This window comes from Anomaloglossus baeobatrachus, chromosome 12 (assembly GCF_048569485.1).
Source record: "Anomaloglossus baeobatrachus isolate aAnoBae1 chromosome 12, aAnoBae1.hap1, whole genome shotgun sequence".
Lineage (NCBI taxonomy): Eukaryota > Metazoa > Chordata > Amphibia > Anura > Aromobatidae > Anomaloglossus > Anomaloglossus baeobatrachus.
This window is the reverse complement of record NC_134364.1, coordinates 107,598,669-107,623,504: the sequence shown is the minus strand read 5'-3', so window position 1 is coordinate 107,623,504 and position 24,836 is coordinate 107,598,669. Positions and strand designations below refer to the sequence as shown.

The window sequence follows — 24,836 nt, the reverse complement described above, 5'->3', positions numbered from 1 at the left end:
AGGAAGGAGGTGTGCGGGATGTTATGTCCCGCTCATCTCCTCCCCTCCGCTTCTATTTGCCGGCCGCTTAGTGATGCCGCAGTGACGTCGCTATGATGCCGACCGCACCTCCCCCTTGAGGGAGGGATTGTTCGGCGATTACAGCGACGTCGCTGACCAGGTATGTGTGTGTGACACTGCCATAGCGATAATGTTCGCTACGGCAGCGAGCACCAAATGTCACACGAGCGACGGGGGCGGGAGCTATTGTGCTCAACATCACTAGCAATCGCTAGCGATGTTGCAGCATGTAAAGTACCCCTAAGACGCACCAGACCATAAGACGCACCCTGGTTTTAGAGGAGGAAAATAGGAAAATAAAATTTTAAGCAAAAAATGTGGTCATGACACACTGTTATGGGGCGAGGATCTACTGCTGACACTGTTATGGGGGTAATGTCCCCAAATTCTCTACTAAGGTACCCCATCCTGGTAGTGATCCTCCTGCCTTGTATATTATCCCCATCCTTGTATATATGTACCCCATCCTGGTATATGCCCTTATCCTGGTATATACTGGCATCCTCCTATATACCGCCATCCTGCTATATACCCCCATCCTGCTATATACTGCCATCCTGCTATATACTGCCATCCTGGAATATGCCCTCATCCTGTTATATACCCCATCCTGTTATATACCCCCATCCTGCTATATACCCCATCCATCCTGCTATATACCCCATACATCCTGCTCTATACCCCCATCCATCCTGCTATACACCCCCAACCATCCTGCTATATGGCCCCATCCTGCTATATATCCCCATCCTGCTATATACCCCCATACATCCTGCTATATACCCCCATACATCCTGCTATATACCCCCATACATCCTGCTATATACCCCCATCCTGCTATATGGCATGTATCCTGTGTCACACAAAAAAACCCCCAAACGTTTATACTCACCTTTCCTCGCTCCATGCAGCATCGCTCCTCCCCCTGTCTGTGGCGGCAGCAGCGCAGCTGATCTGTGTGGAGCCGTCACCGTTGTCTCCAGCATCGCTCCTATTCCTGTCTGCCTGTCAGCTGACCTGCGTGGAGACTAGCGGCGAGCACAGGGATGACGTCATCGCTGTGCTCACCACTCTCTGCACAGATCAGCTGGCCAGGAGAAAAACTGTGGAAAAAGAAGCGCAATAGGGTCTTACCCAAATATATATAGGGTGAGGCAATGAGCAATACTACTCACCAAAGGGGGTTGTGAAAGTCACAACTCCTATAACAGCATGTAACTCCAAGTCCCGGCAGCGGTCCCCATAAGGCAGATAACAGAGAGTAATAGAGATGGGTTTCAAAGCCTCGCCAAAGACCAACGGATCATGTAAGCTTAAGATTAATGTTGCTTTATTTCATGCACAGGTCAGGTCTACGCGTTTCAGGAGACACAGCTCCCTTCCTCAGGACAAACCAGCAAAGAACATCAAATGTTCCTTGCTGGTTTGTCCTGAGGAAGGGAGCTGTGTCTCCTGAAACGCGTAGACCTGACCTGTGCATGAAATAAAGCAACATTAATCTTAAGCTTACATGATCCGTTGGTCTTTGGCGCGGCTTTGAAACCCATCTCTATTACTCTCTGTTATCAAATCAACAGGCCGGCACAGACAGGAGGAGATCGCAATGCTGCATGGAAGTGGCCGGTGAGTATACCGTAATATTCACTGTACCCCGCGCTGATGATGATGTGTGGGTGGCAATGAATACAGCTGCACATGATTACTCCAGGCTGTAGTTGCCAGGGGTGATCATGCGGGCCGGCTGTTTATTATGCGTGCCCGCCCCCCCACCTGTCAGTGCCGGCTTCAGCGCTGAGGGATGATAGTCAGAAAGATGGGCGTGCATATGTAATGAGCGGGCCCACGTGGTCACAGCAGGCGCTGCTACAGCCTGCTCGTGCCCCCGATGACCCACTCCACGGCAGCACCCTCATTCAGACTATAAGACGCACCCCCCATTTTCCCCCTACATTTGGGTTAAAAAAAAGTGCGTCTTATAGTCTGAAAAATACAATAAAACATGTCCTAATTATGACTGTGTGAATGAGCTGAGGTAAATTTACACAATTATCTCTAACATTTGCTGTGACTGAGGAATAAGAGTGACAGAACCCAGGCTTTACTCTACGTAGATGTCCTCTTATTCCTCACATCATCCACACACAATTGACGGCTTCTAGTGATGACATTTATGGATTTTGCTCCTCAGTGATTCTTCTCTCCATATTCTCAGCATTAGATTTTACACAAAAACTTTGTAGCATCTAATTCACATCTCATCTTTTTATTCTTACAGATTAAGTTCTAATGATCTACCAGACACGGCCTGCACCCAGCTGGCATCTGTAATAAGGAATAACCAGTATCTGAAGGAGCTTGACCTGTCTGGTAACCATCTGTTTGGTCCTCACTTCAGTGACTTGATGGAGGCTCTGTCCAGGCCAGACTGCAGGATAAAGAAATTAGGGTGAGTATAAGAGACGTGTACAGGATGGAGATCTGCGAGTATAAGAGACGTGTACAGGATGGAGATCTGCGAGTATAAGAGACGTGTACAGGATGGAGACGTGCGAGTATAAGAGACGTGTACAGGATGGAGATGTGCGAGTATAAGAGACGTGTACAGGACGGAGACGTGCGAGTATAAGAGACGTGTACAGGATGGAGACGTGTGAGTATAAGAGACGTGTACAGGAGGGAGGCGTGTGAGTATAAGAGACGTGTACAGAATGGAGACGTGTGAGTATAAGAGACGTGTACAGGATGGAGATGTGCGAGTATAAGAGACGTGTACAGGATGGAGATGTGCGAGTATAAGAGACGTGTACAGGATGGAGACGTGTGAGTATAAGAGACGTGTACAGGACAGAGACGTGCGAGTATAAGAGACGTGTACAGGATGGAGACGTGTGAGTATAAGAGACGTGTACAGGATGGAGATGTGCGAGTATAAGAGACGTGTACAGGATGGAGACGTGTGAGTATAAGAGACGTGTACAGGACAGAGACGTGCGAGTATAAGAGACGTGTACAGGATGGAGACGTGTGAGTATAAGAGACGTGTACAGGATGGAGATGTGCGAGTATAAGAGACGTGTACAGGATGGAGACGTGTGAGTATAAGAGACGTGTACAGGACAGAGACGTGCGAGTATAAGAGACGTGTACAGGATGGAGACGTGTGAGTATAAGAGACGTGTACAGGATGGAGATGTGCGAGTATAAGAGACGTGTACAGGATGGAGACGTGTGAGTATAAGAGACGTGTACAGAATGGAGACGTGCGAGTATAAGAGACGTGTACAGGATGGAGATGTGCGAGTATGAGACGTGTACAGGATGGAGACGTGTGAGTATAAGAGACGTGTACAGAATGGAGACGTGTGAGTATAAGAGACGTGTACAGAATGGAGACGTGCGAGTATAAGAGACGTGTACAGGATGGAGATGTGCGAGTATGAGACGTGTACAGGATGGAGACGTGTGACTATAAGAGACGTGTACAGGATGGAGATGTGCGAGTATAAGAGACGTGTACAGGACGGAGACGTGCCAGTATAAGAGACGTGTACAGGATGGAGACGTGCGAGTATAAGACGTGTACAGGACAGAGACATGCGAGAATAAGAGACGCGTACAGGACGGAGACGTGCGAGTATAAGCGACGTGTACAGGACGGAGACAAGCGAGTATAAGACGTGTACAGGATGGAGATGTGCGAGTATAAGAGACGTGTACAGGATGGAGGCGTGTGAGTATAAGACGTGTACAGGACGGAGACGTGTGAGTATAAGAGACGTGTACAGGATGGAGACGTGCGAGTATAAGACGTGTACAGGACGGAGACGTGTGAGTATAAGAGACGTGTACAGGATGGAGACGTGCGAGTATAAGACGTGTACAGGACAGAGACATGCGAGTATAAGAGACGCGTATAGGACAGAGACGTGCGAGTATAAGAGATGTGTACAGGACAGAGACGTGCGAGTAGAAGAGACGTGTACAGGACGGAGATGTGCGAGTATAAGAGATGTGTACAGGACAGAGACGTGCGATTAGAAGAGACGTGTACAGGATGGAGACGTGCAAGTATAAGACGTGTACAGGAAAGAGACGTGCGAGTATAAGAGACGTGTACAGGACGGAGACGTGCAAGTATAAGATATGTGTACAGGACAGAGACATGCGAGTATAAGAGACGTGTACAGGACGGAGACGTGCGAGTATAAGTGACGTGTACAGGACAGAGATGTGCGAGTATAAGATATGTGTACAGGACAGAGACATGCGAGTATAAGGGAGGTGTATAGGATGGAGACGTAAGAGTATAAGAGACGTGTACAGAATGGAGACGTGCGAGTATAAGAGACGTGTACAGAATGGAGACGTGCGAGTATAAGAGACGTGTACAGAATGGAGATGTGCGAGTATAAGAGATGTGTACAGGATGGAGACGTGCGAGTATAAGAGACGTGTACAGAATGGAGACGTGCGAGTATAAGAGACGTGTACAGGATGGAGACGTGCGAGTATAAGAGACGTGTACAGGATGGAGACGTGCGAGTATAAGAGACGTGTACAGAATGGAGACGTGCGAGTATAAGAGACGTGTACAGAATGGAGACGAGCGAGTATAAGAGACGTGTACAGGACAGAGACGTGCGAGTATAAGAGACGTGTACAGAATGGAGACGTGCGAGTATAAGAGACGTGTACAGGATGGAGATGTGCGAGTATTAGAGACGTGTACAGGATGGAGACATGCGAGTATAAGAGACGTGTACAGGATGGAGACGTGCGAGTATAAGACGTGTACAGGACAGAGACATGCGAGAATAAGCGACGTGTACAGGACGGAGACGTGCGAGTATAAGACGTGGACAGGATGGAGACGTGCGAGTATAAGAGACGTGTACAGGATGGAAACGTGTGAGTATAAGAGGCGTGTACAGGACAGAGACGTACGAGTATAAGACGTGTACAGGACAGAGACATGCGAGTATAAGAGACGCGTACAGGACAGAGACGTGCGAGTATAAGAGATGTGTACAGGACAGAGACGTGCGAGTAGAAGAGACGTGTACAGGACGGAGATGTTCGAGTATAAGAGATGTGTACAGGACAGAGACGTGCGAGTGGAAGAGACGTGTACAGGATGGAGACGTACAAGTATAAGACGTGTACAGGAAAGAGACGTGCGAGTATAAGAGAGGTGTATAGGATGGAGACGTGCGAGTATAAGAGACGTGTACAGGACAGAGACGTGCGAGTATAAGGGAGGTGTATAGGATGGAGACGTGTGAGTATAAGAGGCGTGTACAGGACAGAGACGTACGAGTATAAGACGTGTACAGGACAGAGACATGCGAGTATAAGAGACGCGTACAGGACAGAGACGTGCGAGTATAAGAGATGTGTACAGGACAGAGACGTGCGAGTAGAAGAGACGTGTACAGGACGGAGATGTGCGAGTATAAGAGATGTGTACAGGACAGAGACGTGCGAGTGGAAGAGACGTGTACAGGATGGAGACGTACAAGTATAAGACGTGTACAGGACAGAGACGTGTGAGTATAAGAGACGTGTACAGGACGGAGACGTGCGAGTATAAGTGACGTGTACAGGACAGAGACATGCGAGGATAAGATATGTGTACAGGACAGAGACATGCGAGTATAAGGGAGGTGTATAGGATGGAGACGTGCGAGTATAAGAGACGTGTACAGAATGGAGACGTGCGAGTATAAGGGACGTGTACAGGATGGAGACGTGCGAGTATAAGAGAGGTGTATAGGATGGAGACGTGCGAGTATAAGAGATGTGTACAGGACGGAGACGTGCAAATATAAGATATGTGTACAGGACAGAGACATGCGAGTATAAGAGACGTGTACAGGACGGAGACGTGCGAGTATAAGTGACGTGTACAGGACAGAGACGTGCGAGGATAAGGGAGGTGTATAGGATGGAGACGTGCGAGTATAAGAGACGTGTACAGAATTGAGACGTGCGAGTATAAGGGACGTGTACAGGATGGAGACGTGCGAGTATAAGAGACGTGTACAGAATGGAGACGTGCGAGTATAAGAGACGTGTACAGAATGGAGACGTGCGAGTATAAGAGACGTGTACAGGACAGAGATGTGCGAGTATAAGAGACGTGTACAGAATGGATACGTGCGAGTATAAGAGATGTGTACAGGATGGAGATGTGCGAGTATTAGAGACGTGTACAGGATGGAGACGTGCGAGTATAAGACGTGTACAGGACAGAGACATGCGAGTATAAGAGACGCGTACAGGACAGAGAGGTGCGAGTATAAGAGACGTGTACAGGACGGAGACAAGCGAGTATAAGACGTGTACAGGACAGAGACGTGCGAGTATAAGAGACGTGTGCAGGACGGAGATGAGCGAGTATAAGAGACGTGTACAGGATGGAGATGTGCGAGTATAAGAGACATGTACAGGATGGAGACGTGTGAGTATAAGACGTGTGCAGGACGGAGACGTGTGAGTATAAGAGACGTGTACAGGACAGAGACTTTTGAGTATAAGAGACGTGTACAGGATGGAGATGTGCGAGTATAAGAGACGTGTACAGGATAAAGACATGCGAGTATAAGAAACGTGTACAGGATGGAGACGTGCGAGTATAAGAGACGTGTACAGGACGGAGACGTGCGAGTATAAGAGATGTGTACAGCACGGAGATGTGCGAGTATAAGAGACGTGTACAGGACAGAGACGTGCGAGTATAAGAGACGTGTACAGGACAGAGACGTGCGAGTATAAGAGACGTGTACAGGACGGAGACATGTGAGTATAAGAGACGTGTACAGGATGGAGATGTGTGAGTATAAGAGATGTGTACAGGATGGAGATGTGCGAGTATAAGAGACGTGTACAGGATGGAGACGTGCGAGTATAAGAGATGTGTACAGCACGGAGATGTGCGAGTATAAGAGACGTGTACAGGACAGAGACGTGCGAGTATAAGAGACGTGTACAGGACAGAGACGTGCGAGTATAAGAGACGTGTACAGGACGGAGACGTGTGAGTATAAGAGACGTGTACAGGATGGAGATGTGTGAGTATAAGAGATGTGTACAGGATGGAGATGTGTGAGTATAAGAGACGTGTACAGGACAGAGACGTGCGAGTATAAGAGACGTGTGCAGGACGGAGATGAGCGAGTATAAGAGACGTGTACAGGATGGAGATGTGCGAGTATAAGAGACATGTACAGGATGGAGACGTGTGAGTATAAGACGTGTGCAGGACGGAGACGTGTGAGTATAAGAGACGTGTACAGGACAGAGACTTTTGAGTATAAGAGACGTGTACAGGATGGAGATGTGCGAGTATAAGAGACGTGTACAGGATAAAGACATGCGAGTATAAGAAACGTGTACAGGATGGAGACGTGCGAGTATAAGAGACGTGTACAGGACAGAGACGTGCGAGTATAAGGGACGTGTACAGGACGGAGATGTGCGAGTATAAGAGACGTGTACAGGATGGAGACGTGCGAGTATAAGAGACGTGTACAGGACAGAGACGTGCGAGTATAAGAGACGTGTACAGGACGGAGACGTGTGAGTATAAGAGACGTGTACAGGACAGAGACGTGCGAGTATAAGAGACGTGTGCAGGACGGAGACGTGTGCGTATAAGAGACGTGTACAGGATGGAGATGTGCGAGTATAAGAGACGTGTACAGGACGGAGACTTGTGAGTATAAGAGACGTGTACAGGACGGAGACGTGCGAGTATAAGAGACATGTACAGGATGGAGACATGCGAGTATAAGAGACATGTACAGGACAGAGATGTGTGAGTATAAGAGACATGTACGGGATGGAGACTTGCGAGTATAAGAAACGTGTACAGGATGGAGATGTGTGAGTATAAGAGACGTGTACAGGATGGAGACGTGTGAGTATAAGAGACGTGTAAAGGATGGAGACGTGCGAGTATAAGACGTGTACAGGACAGAGATGTGCGAGTATAAGAGACGTGTACAGGATGGAGACGTGCGAGTATAAGAGACGTGTACAGGATGGAGACATGCGAGTATAAGACGTGTACAGGACAGAGACGTGCGAGTATAAGAGATGTGTACAGGATGGAGATGTGCGAGAATAAGAGACGCGTACAGGACAGAGACGTGCGAGTATAAGACGTGTACAGGATGGAGACGTGCGAGTATAAGAGACGTGTACAGGATGGAGACGTGTGAGTATAAGAGGCGTGTACAGGACAGAGACGTGCGAGTATAAGACGTGTACAGGACAGAGACGTGCGAGTATAAGAGACGTGTACAGGACGGAGACGTGCGTGTATAAGAGACGAGTACAGGACAGAGACGTGCGAGTATAAGACGTGTACAGGACGGAGACATGCGAGTATAAGAGACGCGTACAGGACAGAGACGTGCGAGTATATGAGACGTGTACAGGACGGAGACGTGCGAGTATAAGACGTGTACAAGATGGAGACGTGTGAGTATAAGACGTGTACAGGACAGAGATGTGCGAGTATAAGAGATGTGTACAGAATGGAGATGTGCGAGTATAAGAGACGTGTACAGGACGGAGACGTGCGAGTATAAGAGACGTGTACAGGACGGAGACGTGCGAGTATAAGAGACGTGTACAGGACAGAGACGTGCGAGTATAAGAGACGTGTACAGGACGGAGACGTGCGAGTATAAGAGACGTGTACAGGACGGAGACGTGCGAGTATAAGAGACGTGTACAGGATGGAGACTTGTGAGTATAAGAGACGTGTACAGGACAGAGACATGAGAGTATAACAGAGGTGTATAGGACGGAGATGTGTGAGTATAAGAGACGTGTAAAGGATGGAGACGTGCGAGTATAAGAGATGTGTACAGGATGGAGACGTGCGAGTATAAGAGACGTGTACAGGATGGAGACGTGCTAGTATAAGAGACGAGTACAGGACGGAGACGTGCGAGTATAAGAGACGTGTACAGGATGGGGGCGTGTGAGTATAAGAGACTTGTACAGGATGGAGACGTGCGAGTATAAGAGACGTGTACAGGACGGAGACGTGCGAGTATAAGCGACGTGTACAGGACAGAGACGTGCGAGTATAAGACGTGTACAGGATGGAGACGTGCCAGTATAAGAGACGTGTACAGGATGGAGATGTGCGAGTATAAGAGACGTGTACAGGACAGAGACGTGCGAGTATAAGAGAGGTGTATAGGATGGGGACGTGTGAGTATAAGAGACGTGTACAGGACAGAGATGTGTGAGTATAAGAGACGTGTACAGGATGGAGATGTGCGAGTATAAGTGACGTGTACTGGATGGAGACATGCGAGTATAAGAGACGTGTACAGGACGGAGACGTGCGAGTATAAGAGACGTGTACAGGACAGAGATGTGCGAGTATAAGAGACGTGTACAGGACGGAGATGTGCGAGTATAGGAGATGTGTACTGGATGGAGACGTGCCAGTATAAGAGACGTGTACAGGATGGAGATGTATGCGGAGAGGCAGGGCCGTATTTACCATTAGGCACCCGTGGTCCGGTGCCTGGGGCGGTAGGTTGCGGTGGGCGGCACCTTTTGGCAGCAAAAAAAAAATATTTTTTTTTACAGACCCTCTCCCCCTCCGTTAGACAGTCGATGAAATCTGCTGTATTTTCGAAGTGGGGAGGGGGGAAGAGGCGCACCTCCGTTTATTTGTTTCCGCGTCAATTAAGACGCTAATGCAAACAAACTGCGGCCGCCGGGCACAGGGAGCTGATTGACCCCGTAACTGCTGGTGCCTGCACTTTCAGGGTCTCAGGCGCACGCCAATCAGCTACTTCCTCTGTGCTGCGTCCACTGCTGTGTGGACATCACATGCAGAGCTCACAGCAGGACGCGGAGGACGACGCATTTGAAGCCGGTGTCAGAAGAGGATACTCACGTGAGCCAGGAAGATGGCGGCGGGCACTGGAGCAGGTAAGTGCTCGCAGAGCTGAAGATTCATAAGGAGCGTGGGGGTGTCTCTAATGCAGACCGGAAATCTGTGCATGCGGGGGGTGGGGGGACAGAGACTGGTGGGAGGCTGGAGGGATGCTGGGGGAAGAGAGGCTGATGCTGGCGGAGCCTGGGGGGAGAGAGGCTGATGCTGGTGGAGGCTGGGGGGAGAGAGGCTGATGCTGGCGGAGGCTGGGGGGAGAGAGGCTCATGCTGGCGGAGGCTGGCGGGAGAGAGGCTGATGCTGGGGGAAGAGAGGCTGATGCTGGGGGAAGAGAGACTGATGCTGGCGGAGGCTGTATGGAGAGAGGCTGATGCTGGTGGAGGCTGGGCGGAAACCGGCTGATGCTGACGGAGGCTGGGTGGAGAGAGGCTCAGGAGGGAGCAGCATGAATGGGACATTGTGAGGAGGAGGCAGCATGCATGGGACATTGTGAGGAGGGGGCAGCATGCATGGGACATTGTGAGGAGGGGGCAGCATGCATAGGACATTGTGAGGAGGGGCAGCATGCATGGGACACTGTGAGGAGGGGGCAGCATGCATGGGACATTGTGAGGAGAGGGCAGCATGCATGGGACATTGTGAGGAGGTGGCAGCATGCATGGGACACTGTGAGGAGGGGGCAGCATGCATGGGACATTGTGAGGAGGGGACAGCATGCATGGGACATTGTGAGGAGGGGGCAGCATGCATTGGACACTGTGAGGAGGGGGCAGCATGCATGGGACATTGTGAGGAGGGGGCAGCATGCATGGGACATTGTGAGGAGGGGGCAGCATGCATGGGACAATGTCCTCACATCATGCTGCTCCCTCCTCACAATGTACAGATCATATTTCATAATCGAGGAAGGTGTGGTTGGTATAATTTATAAGGGAGGACAGTGTGGTGTTTTAGTTTATTAGGGGCAGTGTCACAGTCAAAGTATATACAGTCATATGAAAAAGTTTGGGCACCCCTATTAATGTTAACCTTTTTTCCTTATAACAATTTGGGTTTTTGCAGCAGCTATTTCAGTTTCATATATCTAATAACTGATGAACTGAGTAATATTTCTGGATTGAAATGAGGTTTATTGTACTAACAGAAAATGTGCAATCCGCATTTAAACAAAATTTGACCGGTGCAAAAGTATGGGCACCTTTATCAATTTCTTGATTTGAACACTCCTAACTACTTTTTACTGACTTACTAAAGCACTAAATTGGTTTTGTAACCTCATTGAGCTTTGAACTTCATAGGAAGGTGTATCTAATCATGAGAAAAGGTATTTAAGGTGGCCACTTGCAAGTTGTTCTCCTATTTGAATCTCCTATGAAGAGTGGCATCCTGGGCTCCTCAAAACAACTCTCAAATGATCTGAAAACAAAGATTATTCAACATAGTTGTTCAGGGGAAGGTACAAAAAGTTGTCTCAGAGATTTAAACTGTCAGTTTCCACTGTGAGGAACATAGTAAGGAAATGGAAGAACACAGGTACAGTTCTTGTTAAGCCCAGACGTGGCAGGCCAAGAAAAATATCAGAAAGGCAGAGAAGAAGAATGGTGAGAACAGTCAAGGACAACCAACAGACCACCTCCAAAGACCTGCAGCATCATCTTGCTGCAGATGGTGTCAATGTGCATCGGTCAACAATACAGCGCACGTTGCACAAGGAGAAGCTGTATTGGAGAGGGATGCGAAAGAAGCCGTTTCTACAAGCACGCCACAAACCGAGTCACCTGAGGTATGCAAAAGCACATTTGGACAAGCCAGTTACATTTTGGAAGAAGGTCCTGTGGACTGATGAAACAAAGATTGAGTTGTTTGGTCATACAAAAGGCGTTATGCATGGAGGCAAAAAAACTCGGCATTCCAAGAAAAGCACTTGCTACCCACAGTAAAATTTGGTGGAGGCTCCATCATGCTTTGGGGCTGTGTGGCCAATGCCGGCACCGGGAATCTTGTTAAAGTTGAGGGTCGCATGGATTCAACTCAATATCAGCAGATTCTTGACAATAATGTGCAAGACTCAGTGACGAAGTTGAAGTTACGCAGGGGATGGATATTTCAACAAGACAATGATCCAAAACACTGCTCCAAATCTACTCAGGCATTCATGCAGAGGAACATTACAATGTTCTGGAATGGCCATCCCAGTCCCCAGACCTGAATATCATTGAACATCTGTGAGTCCGTGCGGTCCATGCTCGGCGACCATCAAACCTAACTGAACTGGAATTGTTTTGTAAATAGGAATGGTCAAAAATCCAGGATCCAGGATCCAGGAACTCATTAAAAGCTGCAGGAAGCGACTAGAGGCTGTTATTTTTGCAAAAGGAGGATCTACAAAATATTAATGTCACTTTTATGTTGAGGTGCCCATACTTTTGCACTGGTCAAATTTTGTTTAAATGCAGATTGCACATTTTCTGTTAGTACAATAAACCTCATTTCAATCCAGAAATATTACTCAGTTCATCAGTTATTAGATATATGAAACTGAAATAGCAAAAACCCAAATTGTTATAAAGAAAAAAGGTTAACATTAATAGGGGTGCTCAAACTTTTTCATATGACTATAAGTGGGGATGGTGTGGTGGGAATATTTTATAGAGATGAACCGAGGTCTGATTCGAGTTCGGTTCGGCGAACCGGTTCGGCGAACCACTCGAACCCATAGGAAACCATGGGAGGCAATCACAAATACATAAAAACGCATTATAAATGTACACATACAGTTAATAAACATTGCCATAACACTTACCTGTCGCCGGGATGCGTCCTGCACTCTGTCTCCCGCAGCTTTTCCATCAGTAATCGCTGCGTCCTCTGGGAACACCAGCATTGATGCAGGACCTATCGTGACGTCAAAATAGCCATGTGACGAGTCACGTGTCTATTATCTCATTGGCTACAGACTGGTCACATGACTATGACACTTCATGCTAGCACCTGTCATTGCATCTCTCTGTTACACGGTGCACGTTTGTGTATCGCCGTGTACCGGCAACATGCTCTACCACACGGTCAACTCCCTGCTTTGCTTCCCCGTTCCCTTAAGGTACCGTCACACAAAGCGACACTCCAGCGATCCCACCAGCAACCTGACCTGACAGGGATCGCTGGAGCGTTGCTACACGGGTTGCTGGTGAGCTGTCAAACAGGCAGATCTCACCAGCAACCAGTGACCAGCCCCCAGCCAGCAGCGACGCTTGGAAGCGATGCTGCACCTGGTAACTAAGGTAAATATCGGGTAACCAACCCGATATTTACCTTGGTTACCAGCGCACACCGCTTAGCGCTGGCTCCCTGTACTCCTAGCCAGAGTACACATTGGGTTAATTAAACCCGATGTGTAGTCTGTCTATGTGTGCAGGGAGCAGGGAGCCGGAACTGACAGCGTGAGAGCGGCGGACGCTGGTAACGAAGGTAAACATCGGGTAACCAAGGAAAGGGCTTCTTGGTTACCCGATGTTTACCGTAGTTACCAGCGTCCGCAGAAGCCGGCTCCTGACCGTCTGACACAGCCGGTCAATAATTGAGAGACGTCCCGCTACCAGCACGAAGCGGCACCGGAATCACGTAATCGGAGCAGCGTTGCTATGGCAACCCGTGCCACCGCTTACAGCCGAAAGCCTGTGGTCACTCTCACAGAGTGATTTCTGCACGGAGCACAGCGTCTTCCCCCATGCAGCTGTGCTGTCTGATGGAGCAGACAGAGCTGAATGTGTTGAAGGGGAAAGAAGACAGAAGAGCAGGATCGTGGAGGGGTGACAGGGGGTAATAAACATGGAGTCTCTAAGTGTGTCTGTGTATACAGTCAGGGCCAGAAATATTTGGACAGTGACACAAGTTTTGTTATTTTAGCTGTTTACAAAAACATGTTCAGAAATACAATTATATATATAATATGGGCTGAAAGTGCACACTCCCAGCTGCAATATGAGAGTTTTCACATCCAAATCGGAGAAAGGGTTTAGGAATCATAGCTCTGTAATGCATAGCCTCCTCTTTTTCAAGGGACCAAAAGAAATTGGACAAGGGACTCTAAGGGCTGCAATTAACTCTGAAGGCGTCTCCCTCGTTAACCTGTAATCAATGAAGTAGTTAAAAGGTCTGGGGTTGATTACAGGTGTGTGGTTTTGCATTTGGAAGCTGTTGCTGTGACTAGACAACATGCGGTCTAAGGAACTCTCAATTGAGGTGAAGCAGAACATCCTGAGGCTGAAAAAAAGAAAAAATCCATCAGAGAGATAGCAGACATGCTTGGAGTAGCAAAATCAACAGTCGGGTACATTCTGAGAAAAAAGGAATTGACTGGTGAGCTTGGGAACTCAAAAAGGCCTGGGCGTCCACGGATGACAACAGTGGTGGATGATCGCCGCATACTTTCTTTGGTGAAGAAGAACCCGTTCACAACATCAACTGAAGTCCAGAACACTCTCAGTGAAGTAGGTGTATCTGTCTCTAAGTCAACAGTAAAGAGAAGACTCCATGAAAGTAAATACAAAGGGTTCACATCTAGATGCAAACCATTCATCAATTCCAAAAATAGACAGGCCAGAGTTAAATTTGCTGAAAAACACCTCATGAAGCCAGCTCAGTTCTGGAAAAGTATTCTATGGACAGATGAGACAAAGATCAACCTGTACCAGAATGATGGGAAGAAAAAAGTTTGGAGAAGAAAGGGAACGGCACATGATCCAAGGCACACCACATCCTCTGTAAAACATGGTGGAGGCAACGTGATGGCATGGGCATGCATGGCTTTCAATGGCACTGGGTCACTTGTGTTTATTGATGACATAACAGCAGACAAGAGTAGCCGGATGAATTCTGAAGTGTACCGGGATATACTTTCAGCCCAGATTCAGCCAAATGCCGCAAAGTTGATCGGACGGCGCTTCATAATACAGATGGACAATGACCCCAAGCATACAGCCAAAGCTATCCAGGAGTTCATGAGTGCAAAAAAGTGGAACATTCTGCAATGGCCAAGTCAATCACCAGATCTTAACCCAATTGAGCATGCATTTCACTTGCTCAAATCCAGACTTAAGACGGAAAGACCCACAAACAAGCAAGACCTGAAGGCTGCGGCTGTAAAGGCCTGGCAAAGCATTAAGAAGGAGGAAACCCAGCGTTTGGTGATGTCCATGGGTTCCAGACTTAAGGCAGTGATTGCCGCCAAAGGATTCGCAACAAAATATTGAAAATAAAAATATTTTGTTTGGGTTTGGTTTATTTGTCCAATTACTTTTGACCTCCTAAAATGTGGAGTGTTTGTAAAGAAATGTGTACAATTCCTACAATTTCTATCAGATATTTTTGTTCAAACCTTCAAATTAAACGTTACAATCTGCACTTGAATTCTGTTGTAGAGGTTTCATTTCAAATCCAATGTGGTGGCATGCAGAGCCCAACTCGCGAAAATTGTGTCACTGTCCAAATATTTCTGGACCTAACTGTATATTTCTTTTAAAGTATTTTTTTTCTGTGTAGTGTTTTTTTTTAACCCTTTATTGGAGATTCTTAATGGCCGGGTCAAACGTGCCTGACATTAAGAATCTCTGACTTAATACTAGCTAATAAAACAAAGCTAGTATTAACTCATTATTACCCAGCGAGCCACCTGGCTTCAGGGCTGTTGGAGAAGAGTTGGATACAGCGCCAGATGATGGCGCTTCTATGAGAGCGCAATTTTCTGGGGCAGCTGTGGACTGCAATTCACAGCAGAGGGGCCCAGAAACCTCGGGCTAACCTGTGCTGTGGATTCCAATCCCCAGCTGCCTAGTTGTACCCGGCTGGACACAAAAATGGGGCGAAGCCTACGTCGTTTTTTTTTTTTTTAATTATTTCATAAAATTCATGAATTAAGTAAAATAAGGGCTTCCCTATATTTTTAGTTCCCAGCCGGGTACAAATGGGCAGCTGGGGGTTGGGGGCAGCCCGTATCTGCCTGCTGTACCTGGCTAGCATACAAAAATATGGCAAAGCGCACGTCATTTTTTTTGTAGTTTTTTGGCAAAAAAAATAAAAAATGCTTCCCTGGATTTTCCATTGCCAGTGAAGGTAACATCAACAGTGGGGGTCAGCAGCCAGTACCTGCTTGGATTACCCTTAGCTAGCAATACAAAAAATGCAGCGGGAGCCCATATATATTTTTTTTAATTATTTATTTAAATAACTAAAAACAAAAAGGGCTTCCCTGTATTTTGATTGCCTGACATGACAGTGCTGTAAAAATAAATCTTTAAAAAAAATGACGTAGCGCTCCGCGGTATTTTTGATTCTCAGCGCAGATAAAGCAGACAGCTATGGGTTGCCCCCCCCATCTGCCTGGCGTTACCTTGGCTGGCACTCAAAATACAGGGAAGCGCATTAATTTTTTCTATTTAAAAAAATAGTTAAAAAAAAATGACGTTGGGTTTGATAACCAGCTAGGGTAAAGCAGACGGCTGTAGCCTGAAAACTACAGCTGGAACCTTTATCGTCGTTGTGGAACCAATGTGGAGGTCACCCCATGCTCTTTTTTTATAGTTATTTTATAAATATTAATAATTACAAAAAAAAAGTAGGGTCCCCCCCAAATTGGACCACCAGCCAAGGTAAAGCGGACAGCTGTGGTCTGGTATTCTCAAGGTGGAAATGTCCATAGTTATTGGGCCTTCACAGCCTAAAAATAGCAGGCCGCAGGCACCCCAGACGTGGCGCATCCACTAGATACGCCAATCCTGGCGCTTCACCCCAGCTCATCCCGTGCAGTGGCAAACGGGGTAATAAATCGGGTTGATACTAGCTGTAAAGTCACCTGACATCAAGCCCAGCAGTTTGTGATGTCATGGCGTCTGTCAGATACTCGACATCATAAACTGTCAGTACTAACAAAATAAATGGACAAAAAAAATTTATTTGAAACAACACTCCCCAAACACATTCCCTATTTCACAAATTTATTGTAAGAAAAAAAATAAGGGGGTCCCACGACGACTCTGGACCGTCTAGAATATGGGGGGAGACACTCAGGGAACGTATCCCCCATTTTCTAGGAGTGCAGTCCCTCCATGTGAGGAGTGTGGGTGCAATGAACCTGCACCCACTCTCCCCGGGTCCACAGCAGCAGAGTCCATGTCGTAACGGTTGCTACCAAAGTTGCAATGCCCTGCTCATGAGGTAAGGGCATGCCTAATCAGGAGAACTATTCTACATTTCCAAATATTGGTATTTGCTGATATTATTGCTATTCCACCTACTATATATTGGGGATAGGATCTTTGAGATGGAATAGCCCTTTAAGGGGTACTTTGCACGCTGCGACATCGCAGGCCGATGCTGCGATGCCGAGCGTGATAGTCCCACCCCCCGTCGCAGCAGCGATATGTGGTGATAGCTGGCGTAGCAAAAATTATCGCTACGCCAGCTTCACACACACACTCACCTGCTGTGCGACGTCCCTGTGGCCGGCGACCCGCCTCCTTGTTAAGGGGGCGGGTCGTGCGGCGTCACTGCGACGTCACACGGCAGGCGGCCAATCGGAGCGGAGGGGCGGAGATGAGCAGGATGTAAACATCCTGGCCACCTCCTTCCTTCCGCTTATCCTACGGAAGCCGCAGTGACACCGGTAGGAGATGTTCCTCGCTCCTGCGGCTTCACACACAGCAATGTGTGCTGCCGCAGGAGCGAGGAACAACATCGGGCCGTCGCGTCAGCGTAATTATGAATTACGCCGACGCTGCACCGATTAAAACGATTACGACGCTTTTGCGCTCATTAATCGTATCATCTAGGCTTTACACACTGCGATGTCGCATGCGATGACGGATGTGCGTCACTTTCAATTTGACCCCACCGACATCGTACCTGCGATGTCGCAGTGTGCAAAGTGCCCCTTAGTCCAGTTATCCAGCTGAATGAATACTTAACAACAGAGCTCGCTATTTAGATGTGTTTTCTTGTGGCGTATAACGGACTCTCATGTTTGGTAGTCATTCAGCAGGGCAACTATAAAAGCAAATCCCTCCATTTGGAAATGTAGTATATAGCTCTCCTGATCAATTATGTTCCTTACCTCATGAGCAGGGCATTGCAGTAATAATAATAATTTATTCAGCGCTATTAATTCCATAGCACTTTACATACATTGGACACACTGTCCCCATTGGGGCTCACAATCTAAATTCCCTATCTGTATGTCTTTGGAGTGTGGGAGGAAACTAGAGTACCCAGAGGAAACCCACGCAAACACGGGGAGAACATACAAACTCCTTGCAGATGGTGTCCTTGGTGGGAATTGAACCCAGGACTTCAGCGCTGCAAGACTGCAGTGCTAACCACTGAGCCACCATGCCGCCCATTTAGCTTACAGATGCATAACCACCACTCACTGTGTCTGAACACAGGAAGCTGAGCTGACAGCCGCTTTGTGCATGCGCAGCGTCTATTGTCAAGGAGAGGGCCGCGGGGGATCAACGCTGCACAGGTACTGTGGGACACCGGGGAACACCGGTGGGGTTATAGGGGGTGACCTGGCAGGGCCTGGGGAGGAGTTTTCTGTCGCATGTGTCATGACACATGCGACAGAAATCAGAGGAGTAGGGTGAATGCGGCTGACGGGAGTAGGAGTGCGCGCGGCCATCTTGGATTTCCGGGAGGGGGTCAGGGGGACACTTTGGCAACATCGGGGGACCGGAGGGGACGGGGGAGGAGATTTATAATGTTTGTTCATGCCAGATGGGAGATAAATAATTATTTAGCGACGCTGTCATTTACTGTAACGTGATCATCGGTATACGGTGTATACCGGTGATCACGTGAGCGGGGACCGGAAAAACCGGCCTAAATCATGATCTCCAGGGTCTCAGCTACCCCCTGAAACCCCGGAGATTTTCTGACGCTGGGGGGCGCTATTCACTTATTTCTGCCTGCTGTTTATAAACGGCAGATCAGAATAAGGCTACATTCACACAACCGATCCGTTTTTGCGGTCCGCAAAAAACGGTTCGTTTTTTTTACAGGTGCATCCGTGTGGCATCCATTTCTGTTCAATATACGGTCTGTATGTCATCCGTGTGCCTTCCGTTTGTTTGTGTACTGCAAAAAATCTGAAGGAGGGAAAATACATAAATTTACCCAGGATCTGTGATGCCCTGGACCCCCAGGGGTCATAGGTAACAACACACAACACCACACACACCCCCACCCCAGTGAGGCACCAGCAGCCAACAAGTCCTGACTGCCTCCCTCAGGTCTAGCAAGGCACACCAGGTGTGCGGAGCTAGGCGGATAGGCACACCCTCCGAGGAGTCTGCTGGCTTGAGGCAGGGAAAGGACAAGTGAGTCGAGTGGGGAGAGGAGTAGTGAGAGGAGTAAAAGTGGCGAGCTGAGAGTCAGGGGCCTAGGACGGAGCCTAGGACCCCTTGGAACGGTCAGGCAGGCAGACGGTGGTGGCCGTCTGCAGGAGTCCAGTCAGGGACTAAACTGGGGATCCGTAGGGATTGAGAAGAGGGTGGTGACCCTTCGGACCCAAACCAGGGAGCTAACAAGTCAACCGGAGCACCAAGCAGGGTACTCAGACCCCGTTCTAGCCCAGAAGCAACCGGGCTCAGACAAATCTACTGATTGCGGTCTGGACCTCAGGGGTTCATTCCCACCCAAAGTCCCGATAGACGGCAACAGACCACCGATTCCGGATAAGAGCCACCGCCAAGGGCCAGAGATCCAAAGGGCCAGTGCCTGCGGGCAAAACGGCTCCTCCGGTACCCAAAAGCCAGGGAGCGGACTACCATTGCTGAAGCATAGGAGTCACTATAGCAAATTTAAAGGTGCAGGAGAAAGGCGACATCACCAACCTCACTGGGGACACACGCAGCCGGCTGCGGGCACCGATCTACACCGAACTTGGTTTACCATTGACTCTGTGTGGTTTAATCGTGAGTACACTAGTGCCATCAGGCACCGCGCTGCAAGCGAGCCCCTGCATCCTGCAACCCCCCGCTCCTGCCACCTGGCCCCGGGACCAACAAACCCCCTACCCACGGAGGGGTCAACACCTAGCTGCGACCCACCACCGGATCCCGGACAAGCCCCCGCACCCTCAAGGCAGCGGTGATGCCCATCACCTCATCACAACCCGTGGGTGGCGTCACGAACTGTTACCGGTCACCACGGCTCCGGCCGTGAAACCGGTCAACCCCAAACCAAACAACCAAACCCCCCCTTTTCAGAGCGACGTGGCCCCCGGATCCGAGCGGCTCGGCGGAGAGCAGCCGAGCACCCAGGGCGGTACAGATCCATAGCTTCAACCTTACATGAGGCGGTCACATGTTCACTCCAGTGCCATTTTCTACTGCTTTTCACAGCGTAGAGCGCTCTGGTGATTTTCTTGTGCTTGTACATTTCATATCAGTCTTTTCTGTCATTATAATGGCAGAAAGACACATAATGTCCCTCTCTCCTGAATTTTGTAATTTTGCACCCTTTGGTGCCTTTCATGTGGCACTAAGGGGTGCTTAGCCTTGTATTTAGCCAAAAAAATGAAAAAAAATGACGTGGGGTTCTCCGTATTTTTGTAGCCAGCTAGGGTAAAGGAGATGGCTGCAGCCTGCAGACCACAGCTGGCAGTTTAACCTTGGCTGGTAATCCAAAACTGAGGGCACCCCACGCTGTTATTTTAAATTAAATAAATAATTTAAAAAAAAAAACACGTAGGGGTCCCCCCAAAATTGGATCACCAGCCAAGGTAAAGCAGACAGCTGGGGTCTGATATTCTCAGACTAGGGAGGTCCATGGTTATTGGCCTAAAAATAGCAGGCCGCAGCCGCCCCAGAAGTGACGCATCCATTAGATGCGCCAATCCTGGCGCTTCGCTCCAGCTCATCCCGTGCCCTGGTGCGGTCGCAAGCAGGGTAATATATGGGGTTAATACATGATGTGTAATGTCACCTGGCATCAAGCCCTGGGGTTAGTGATGTCACGCGTCTATCAGATACCCGACATCACCAACCCAGTCAGTAATAAAAAAATAGACGACAAACACATTTTTATTTGAAAAAACACTCCCCAACACATTCCCTCTTTCACCAATTTATTAGAAAGAAAAACAAATCCAGGTCTGCTGTAATCAAAGGGGTTCCCATCACGATCCACACTGTCCCAGTCAATGAAGAGCAGGATGTTCCCCATTGGCTGGGAGAGCAATGCAGTGACCTGAGCTAACATCAATAGGTCAGCCCAAGTCACTGCAGGGTATGACAAGTGCTGCTGTCAGCGAGGTACATTACCTGTGCTGATCTCCTGCACTGCTGACAGCACCTGTCACTGACTTCAATGACCTTAACAGCCAAGTATCGCGAGCGGCCCGTGACGTCACCGCTAGTAACAGTCTCGGGTCGGGTCTCAGGTCTCGGGTCGGAAGCAACAGAAGGTGATGTGACAAGCAGCAGCCATGGAGGACAGTGACAGCGCTGAGATCGGGAGGGCGAGATTTCATCACCGCAGGTAAGCCGAGTGGGGCCATGTGTGCCGAGTGCGAGGTGGGCAGAGCCTAGCGGGGTAATGTGTGCAGAGTGCCAGGTGGGCGGAGCCTAGTGGGACCATGTGTGCAGAGTGCCCGGTGGGCGGAGCCTAGCGGGGTAATGTGTGCAGAGTGCGAGATGGGCGTAGCCTAGCGGAGTAATGTGTGCAGAGTGCCAAGTGGACGGAGCCTAGCAGGACCATGTGTGCAGAGTGCCAAGTGGGCAGAGCCTAGCGGGGTAATGTGTGCAGAGTGCCAGGTGGGCGGAGCCTAGCGGGGTAATGTGTGCAGAGTGCCAGGTGGGCGGAGACTAGCGGGGTAATGTGTGCAGAGTGCCAGGTGGGTGGAGCCTAGCGGGACCATGTGTGCAGAGTGCCAGGTGGGTGGAGCCTAGCGGGACCATGTGTGCAGAGTGCCAGGTGGGCGGAGCCTAGCGGGACTATGTGTGCAGAGTGCCAGGTGGGCGGAGCCTAGCGGGACCATGTGTGCAGAGTGCCAGGTGGACGGAGCCTAGCGGGACCATGTGTGCAGAGTGCCAGGTGGGCGGAGCCTAGCGGGTTAATGTGTGCAGAGTGCCAGGTGGACGGAGCCTAGCGGGGCCATGTGTGCCGAGTGCGAATTGGGTGGCGCCTAGTGGGGCCATGTGTGCTGGCGGCGGAGTGCGAAGTGGGTGGAGCCTAACGGGGCCATGTGGCACTGAGGATGTCAGTGTCTTGGACTGCATGGCTGGGGACAGTTGAGTGTGTGTGTGTACATACCGCGTGCTGGAGGGTGGCGGAGCGAGCTGAGCGGGAAGTGTTGGCTCCTTGCACACGTCACCAGGGTAAATATCGGGTTACTAACCAAAGCGCTTTGCTTGGATACCCAATCTTTATCTTGCTTACCAGCTTACCGCAGGCTGCCAGCGATGGCTCCCTGCACACTGTAGCTGTAAAAAGCCATGCTTTTGCTGATAGAACCGTTCTCGAATGTAACTCGAACTGTCGAGCTTTTAGCAAAAAGCTCGAGTTCTAGTTCGATCTAGAACAACCACCAAAATCACTCGAACCGCGAACTGGAGAACCGCGAACCTCAAACCGCGCTCAACTCTAATATTTTATACTCATGCTATGTTTTGATGTGCCTGTGGTGATTACCATTGGGGGGGTTCGTGCCCTTCTTTTCTCATTGATACTTTTTAAAGTGTTTTACAGAGTAGATCTGCCTTACACAGATTTCGTGTGCGAAAACTCAGTTTTACGTTGTCACTAAGGGGCGCGACCACTTAAAGTGCCTAGGGCAGCATGAAGGCAAAATACAGCCCTGGGGAGAGGTTATAGATTGATTTATTCTATTTCACCATTGTTATATCTATGACATTATCTACTGACTGCTCTTTGTGATGTGATATCGCTACTATTTCCTGTCTTTTTTTTCCATGACTTCTCAATGACATGTAATGGAGATGTAACAAATGTCGTTTTTTCCTATTCTTATCACTATTCCATTATTATATATGGAGTGTTATCATAGACCGGGGAGGATCTGCATCATACGGAGACACTGGGGACATTTATCAGGAGCATACTATTAAAGCCACGTCTCACTAAGCAACATCGCTAGCAACATCGCTGCTAAGGAACAACTTTTGTGACGTTGCTAGCGATGTCGCTGTGTGTGACATCCAGCAACAACCTGGCCCCTGCTGTGAGGTCGGTGGTTGTTGCTGAATGGCCTGGACCGTTTTTTAGTTGTTGCTCTCCCGCTGTGAAGCACACATCGCTGTGTGTGACAGCGAGACAGCAACAACTGAATGTGCAGGCAGCAGGGAGCCAGCTTCTGCGGACGCTGGTAACCACGGTAAACAGCGGGTAACCAAGAAGCCCTTACCTTGGTTACCCGATATTTACCTTCGTTACCAGCGTCCGCCGCTCTCAGCTGTCAGTGCCGGCTCCTGCTCCCTGCTCCTTGCACACATAGCCAGACTACACATCGGGTAATTAACCCGATGTGTACTCTGGCTAGGAGTGCAGGGAGCCAGCGCTAAGCGGTGTGCGCTGGTAACCAAGGTAAATATCGGGTTGGTTACCCGATATTTACCTTAGTTACCAAGCACAACATCGCTTCCACGCGTCGTTGCTGGCTGGGGGCTGGTCACTGGTTGCTGGTGAGATCTGCCTGTGTGACAGCTCACCAGCAACCTGTGTAGCGACGCTCCAGCGATCCCTGCCAAGTCAGGTTGCTGGTGGGATCACTGGAGCGTCGCTTAGTGTGACGGTACCTTTAGGCTAGTCTCACGCTTTGCCCGTACCTATTGTTGTTTGTCTTGACCTTCTGATGGAAACTAAAAAAACATGGATCCAAATTGAGACACTTCTGAGACATTAAGGCTATGTGCGTACGTTGCCTTTTTTTTTGTGACTACAAAGATGATGCGTTTTTGTGCATTTTTGGTGCAAAAAAATGCGCAAAAACGCACCCGCTGTAAAAACGCATCGGTAAAAACCCATGTGGTTTTGCACGTTTTGGTGCATTTTTGGCTGCGTTTTGTTGCATTTTTCTTCATTTTGCTGCGTTTTTCCCAATGCATTGCATGGATGAAAAAACGTAGAAAAATGCAGAAAAGAATTGACATGTTGCTTTTTTTTTGTCACCTCAAAAACGCAGCTTAAAAAAAAAAGCACTGTGCGGACAGCAAAAATGAAAACTCATAGACTTTGCTGGGGATGCAAAGTCATGCAGTTTTCTGACCAAAAACGCACCCGAAAAACATGCAAAAACACAGCGTGCACACATAGCCTAAGTGTAAAGAAAGTCATGGACCCCATAGGGGGGAGGGGCGACATGACCAGAGGGAAGGGAGGGAGTGAGGGGTTAATAAAGTGAATTAAAGGGCATTATGGGCCCTTATAGGGGATTGGTGGAATAGGGTCACTGTAGGGTGGGGAGGGGGCTAGTATATAAACTATAGGGATGGCGGTGCACGGGGCCCAGGCAGTGCAGTCCCACTTCAGGGCTGCCTGGGTTTCCCCGTCGGCGCCTGCCCCTTGTCTCCCCCTCGGCCGCGGGCGGCGTTCCAGGCCCCCCCCCCCCCCATCATCAGGTATTCTCCGGCCGCAGGGGGGCAAGGAGGCCCAGTGAGAGCCCCCCCTCGGGACCCTCCACGGCGGGGCGGGCAGCGGCTGCTTCCAGCGTCTGCCCCGGCCGCAGGGAGGAATCTCCGGCGAGGCCGCGGCGGCCGCAAAGGGGGCGTGGCCAGCCCGGGGCCTTCTCCTGATGTCGGGCCTCGGGCTGGAGTGAGGGGCCCAGCGGCGTCTCCCA

General features: G+C 49.3%; 1 protein-coding gene across 1 annotated transcript in view; it reads left to right on the top strand.

Annotated features, from left to right (window-relative positions):
• LOC142257999 (NACHT, LRR and PYD domains-containing protein 12-like) overlaps positions 1–24,836 on the top strand; it is a 429,738-nt gene that overhangs the window by 389,258 nt on the left and 15,644 nt on the right. Inside the window, exon 12 of the mRNA XM_075330377.1 lies at positions 2,336–2,506. Coding sequence (XP_075186492.1) covers positions 2,336–2,506 — 171 coding nt within the window. The remainder of the gene's footprint in view (positions 1–2,335; positions 2,507–24,836) is intronic.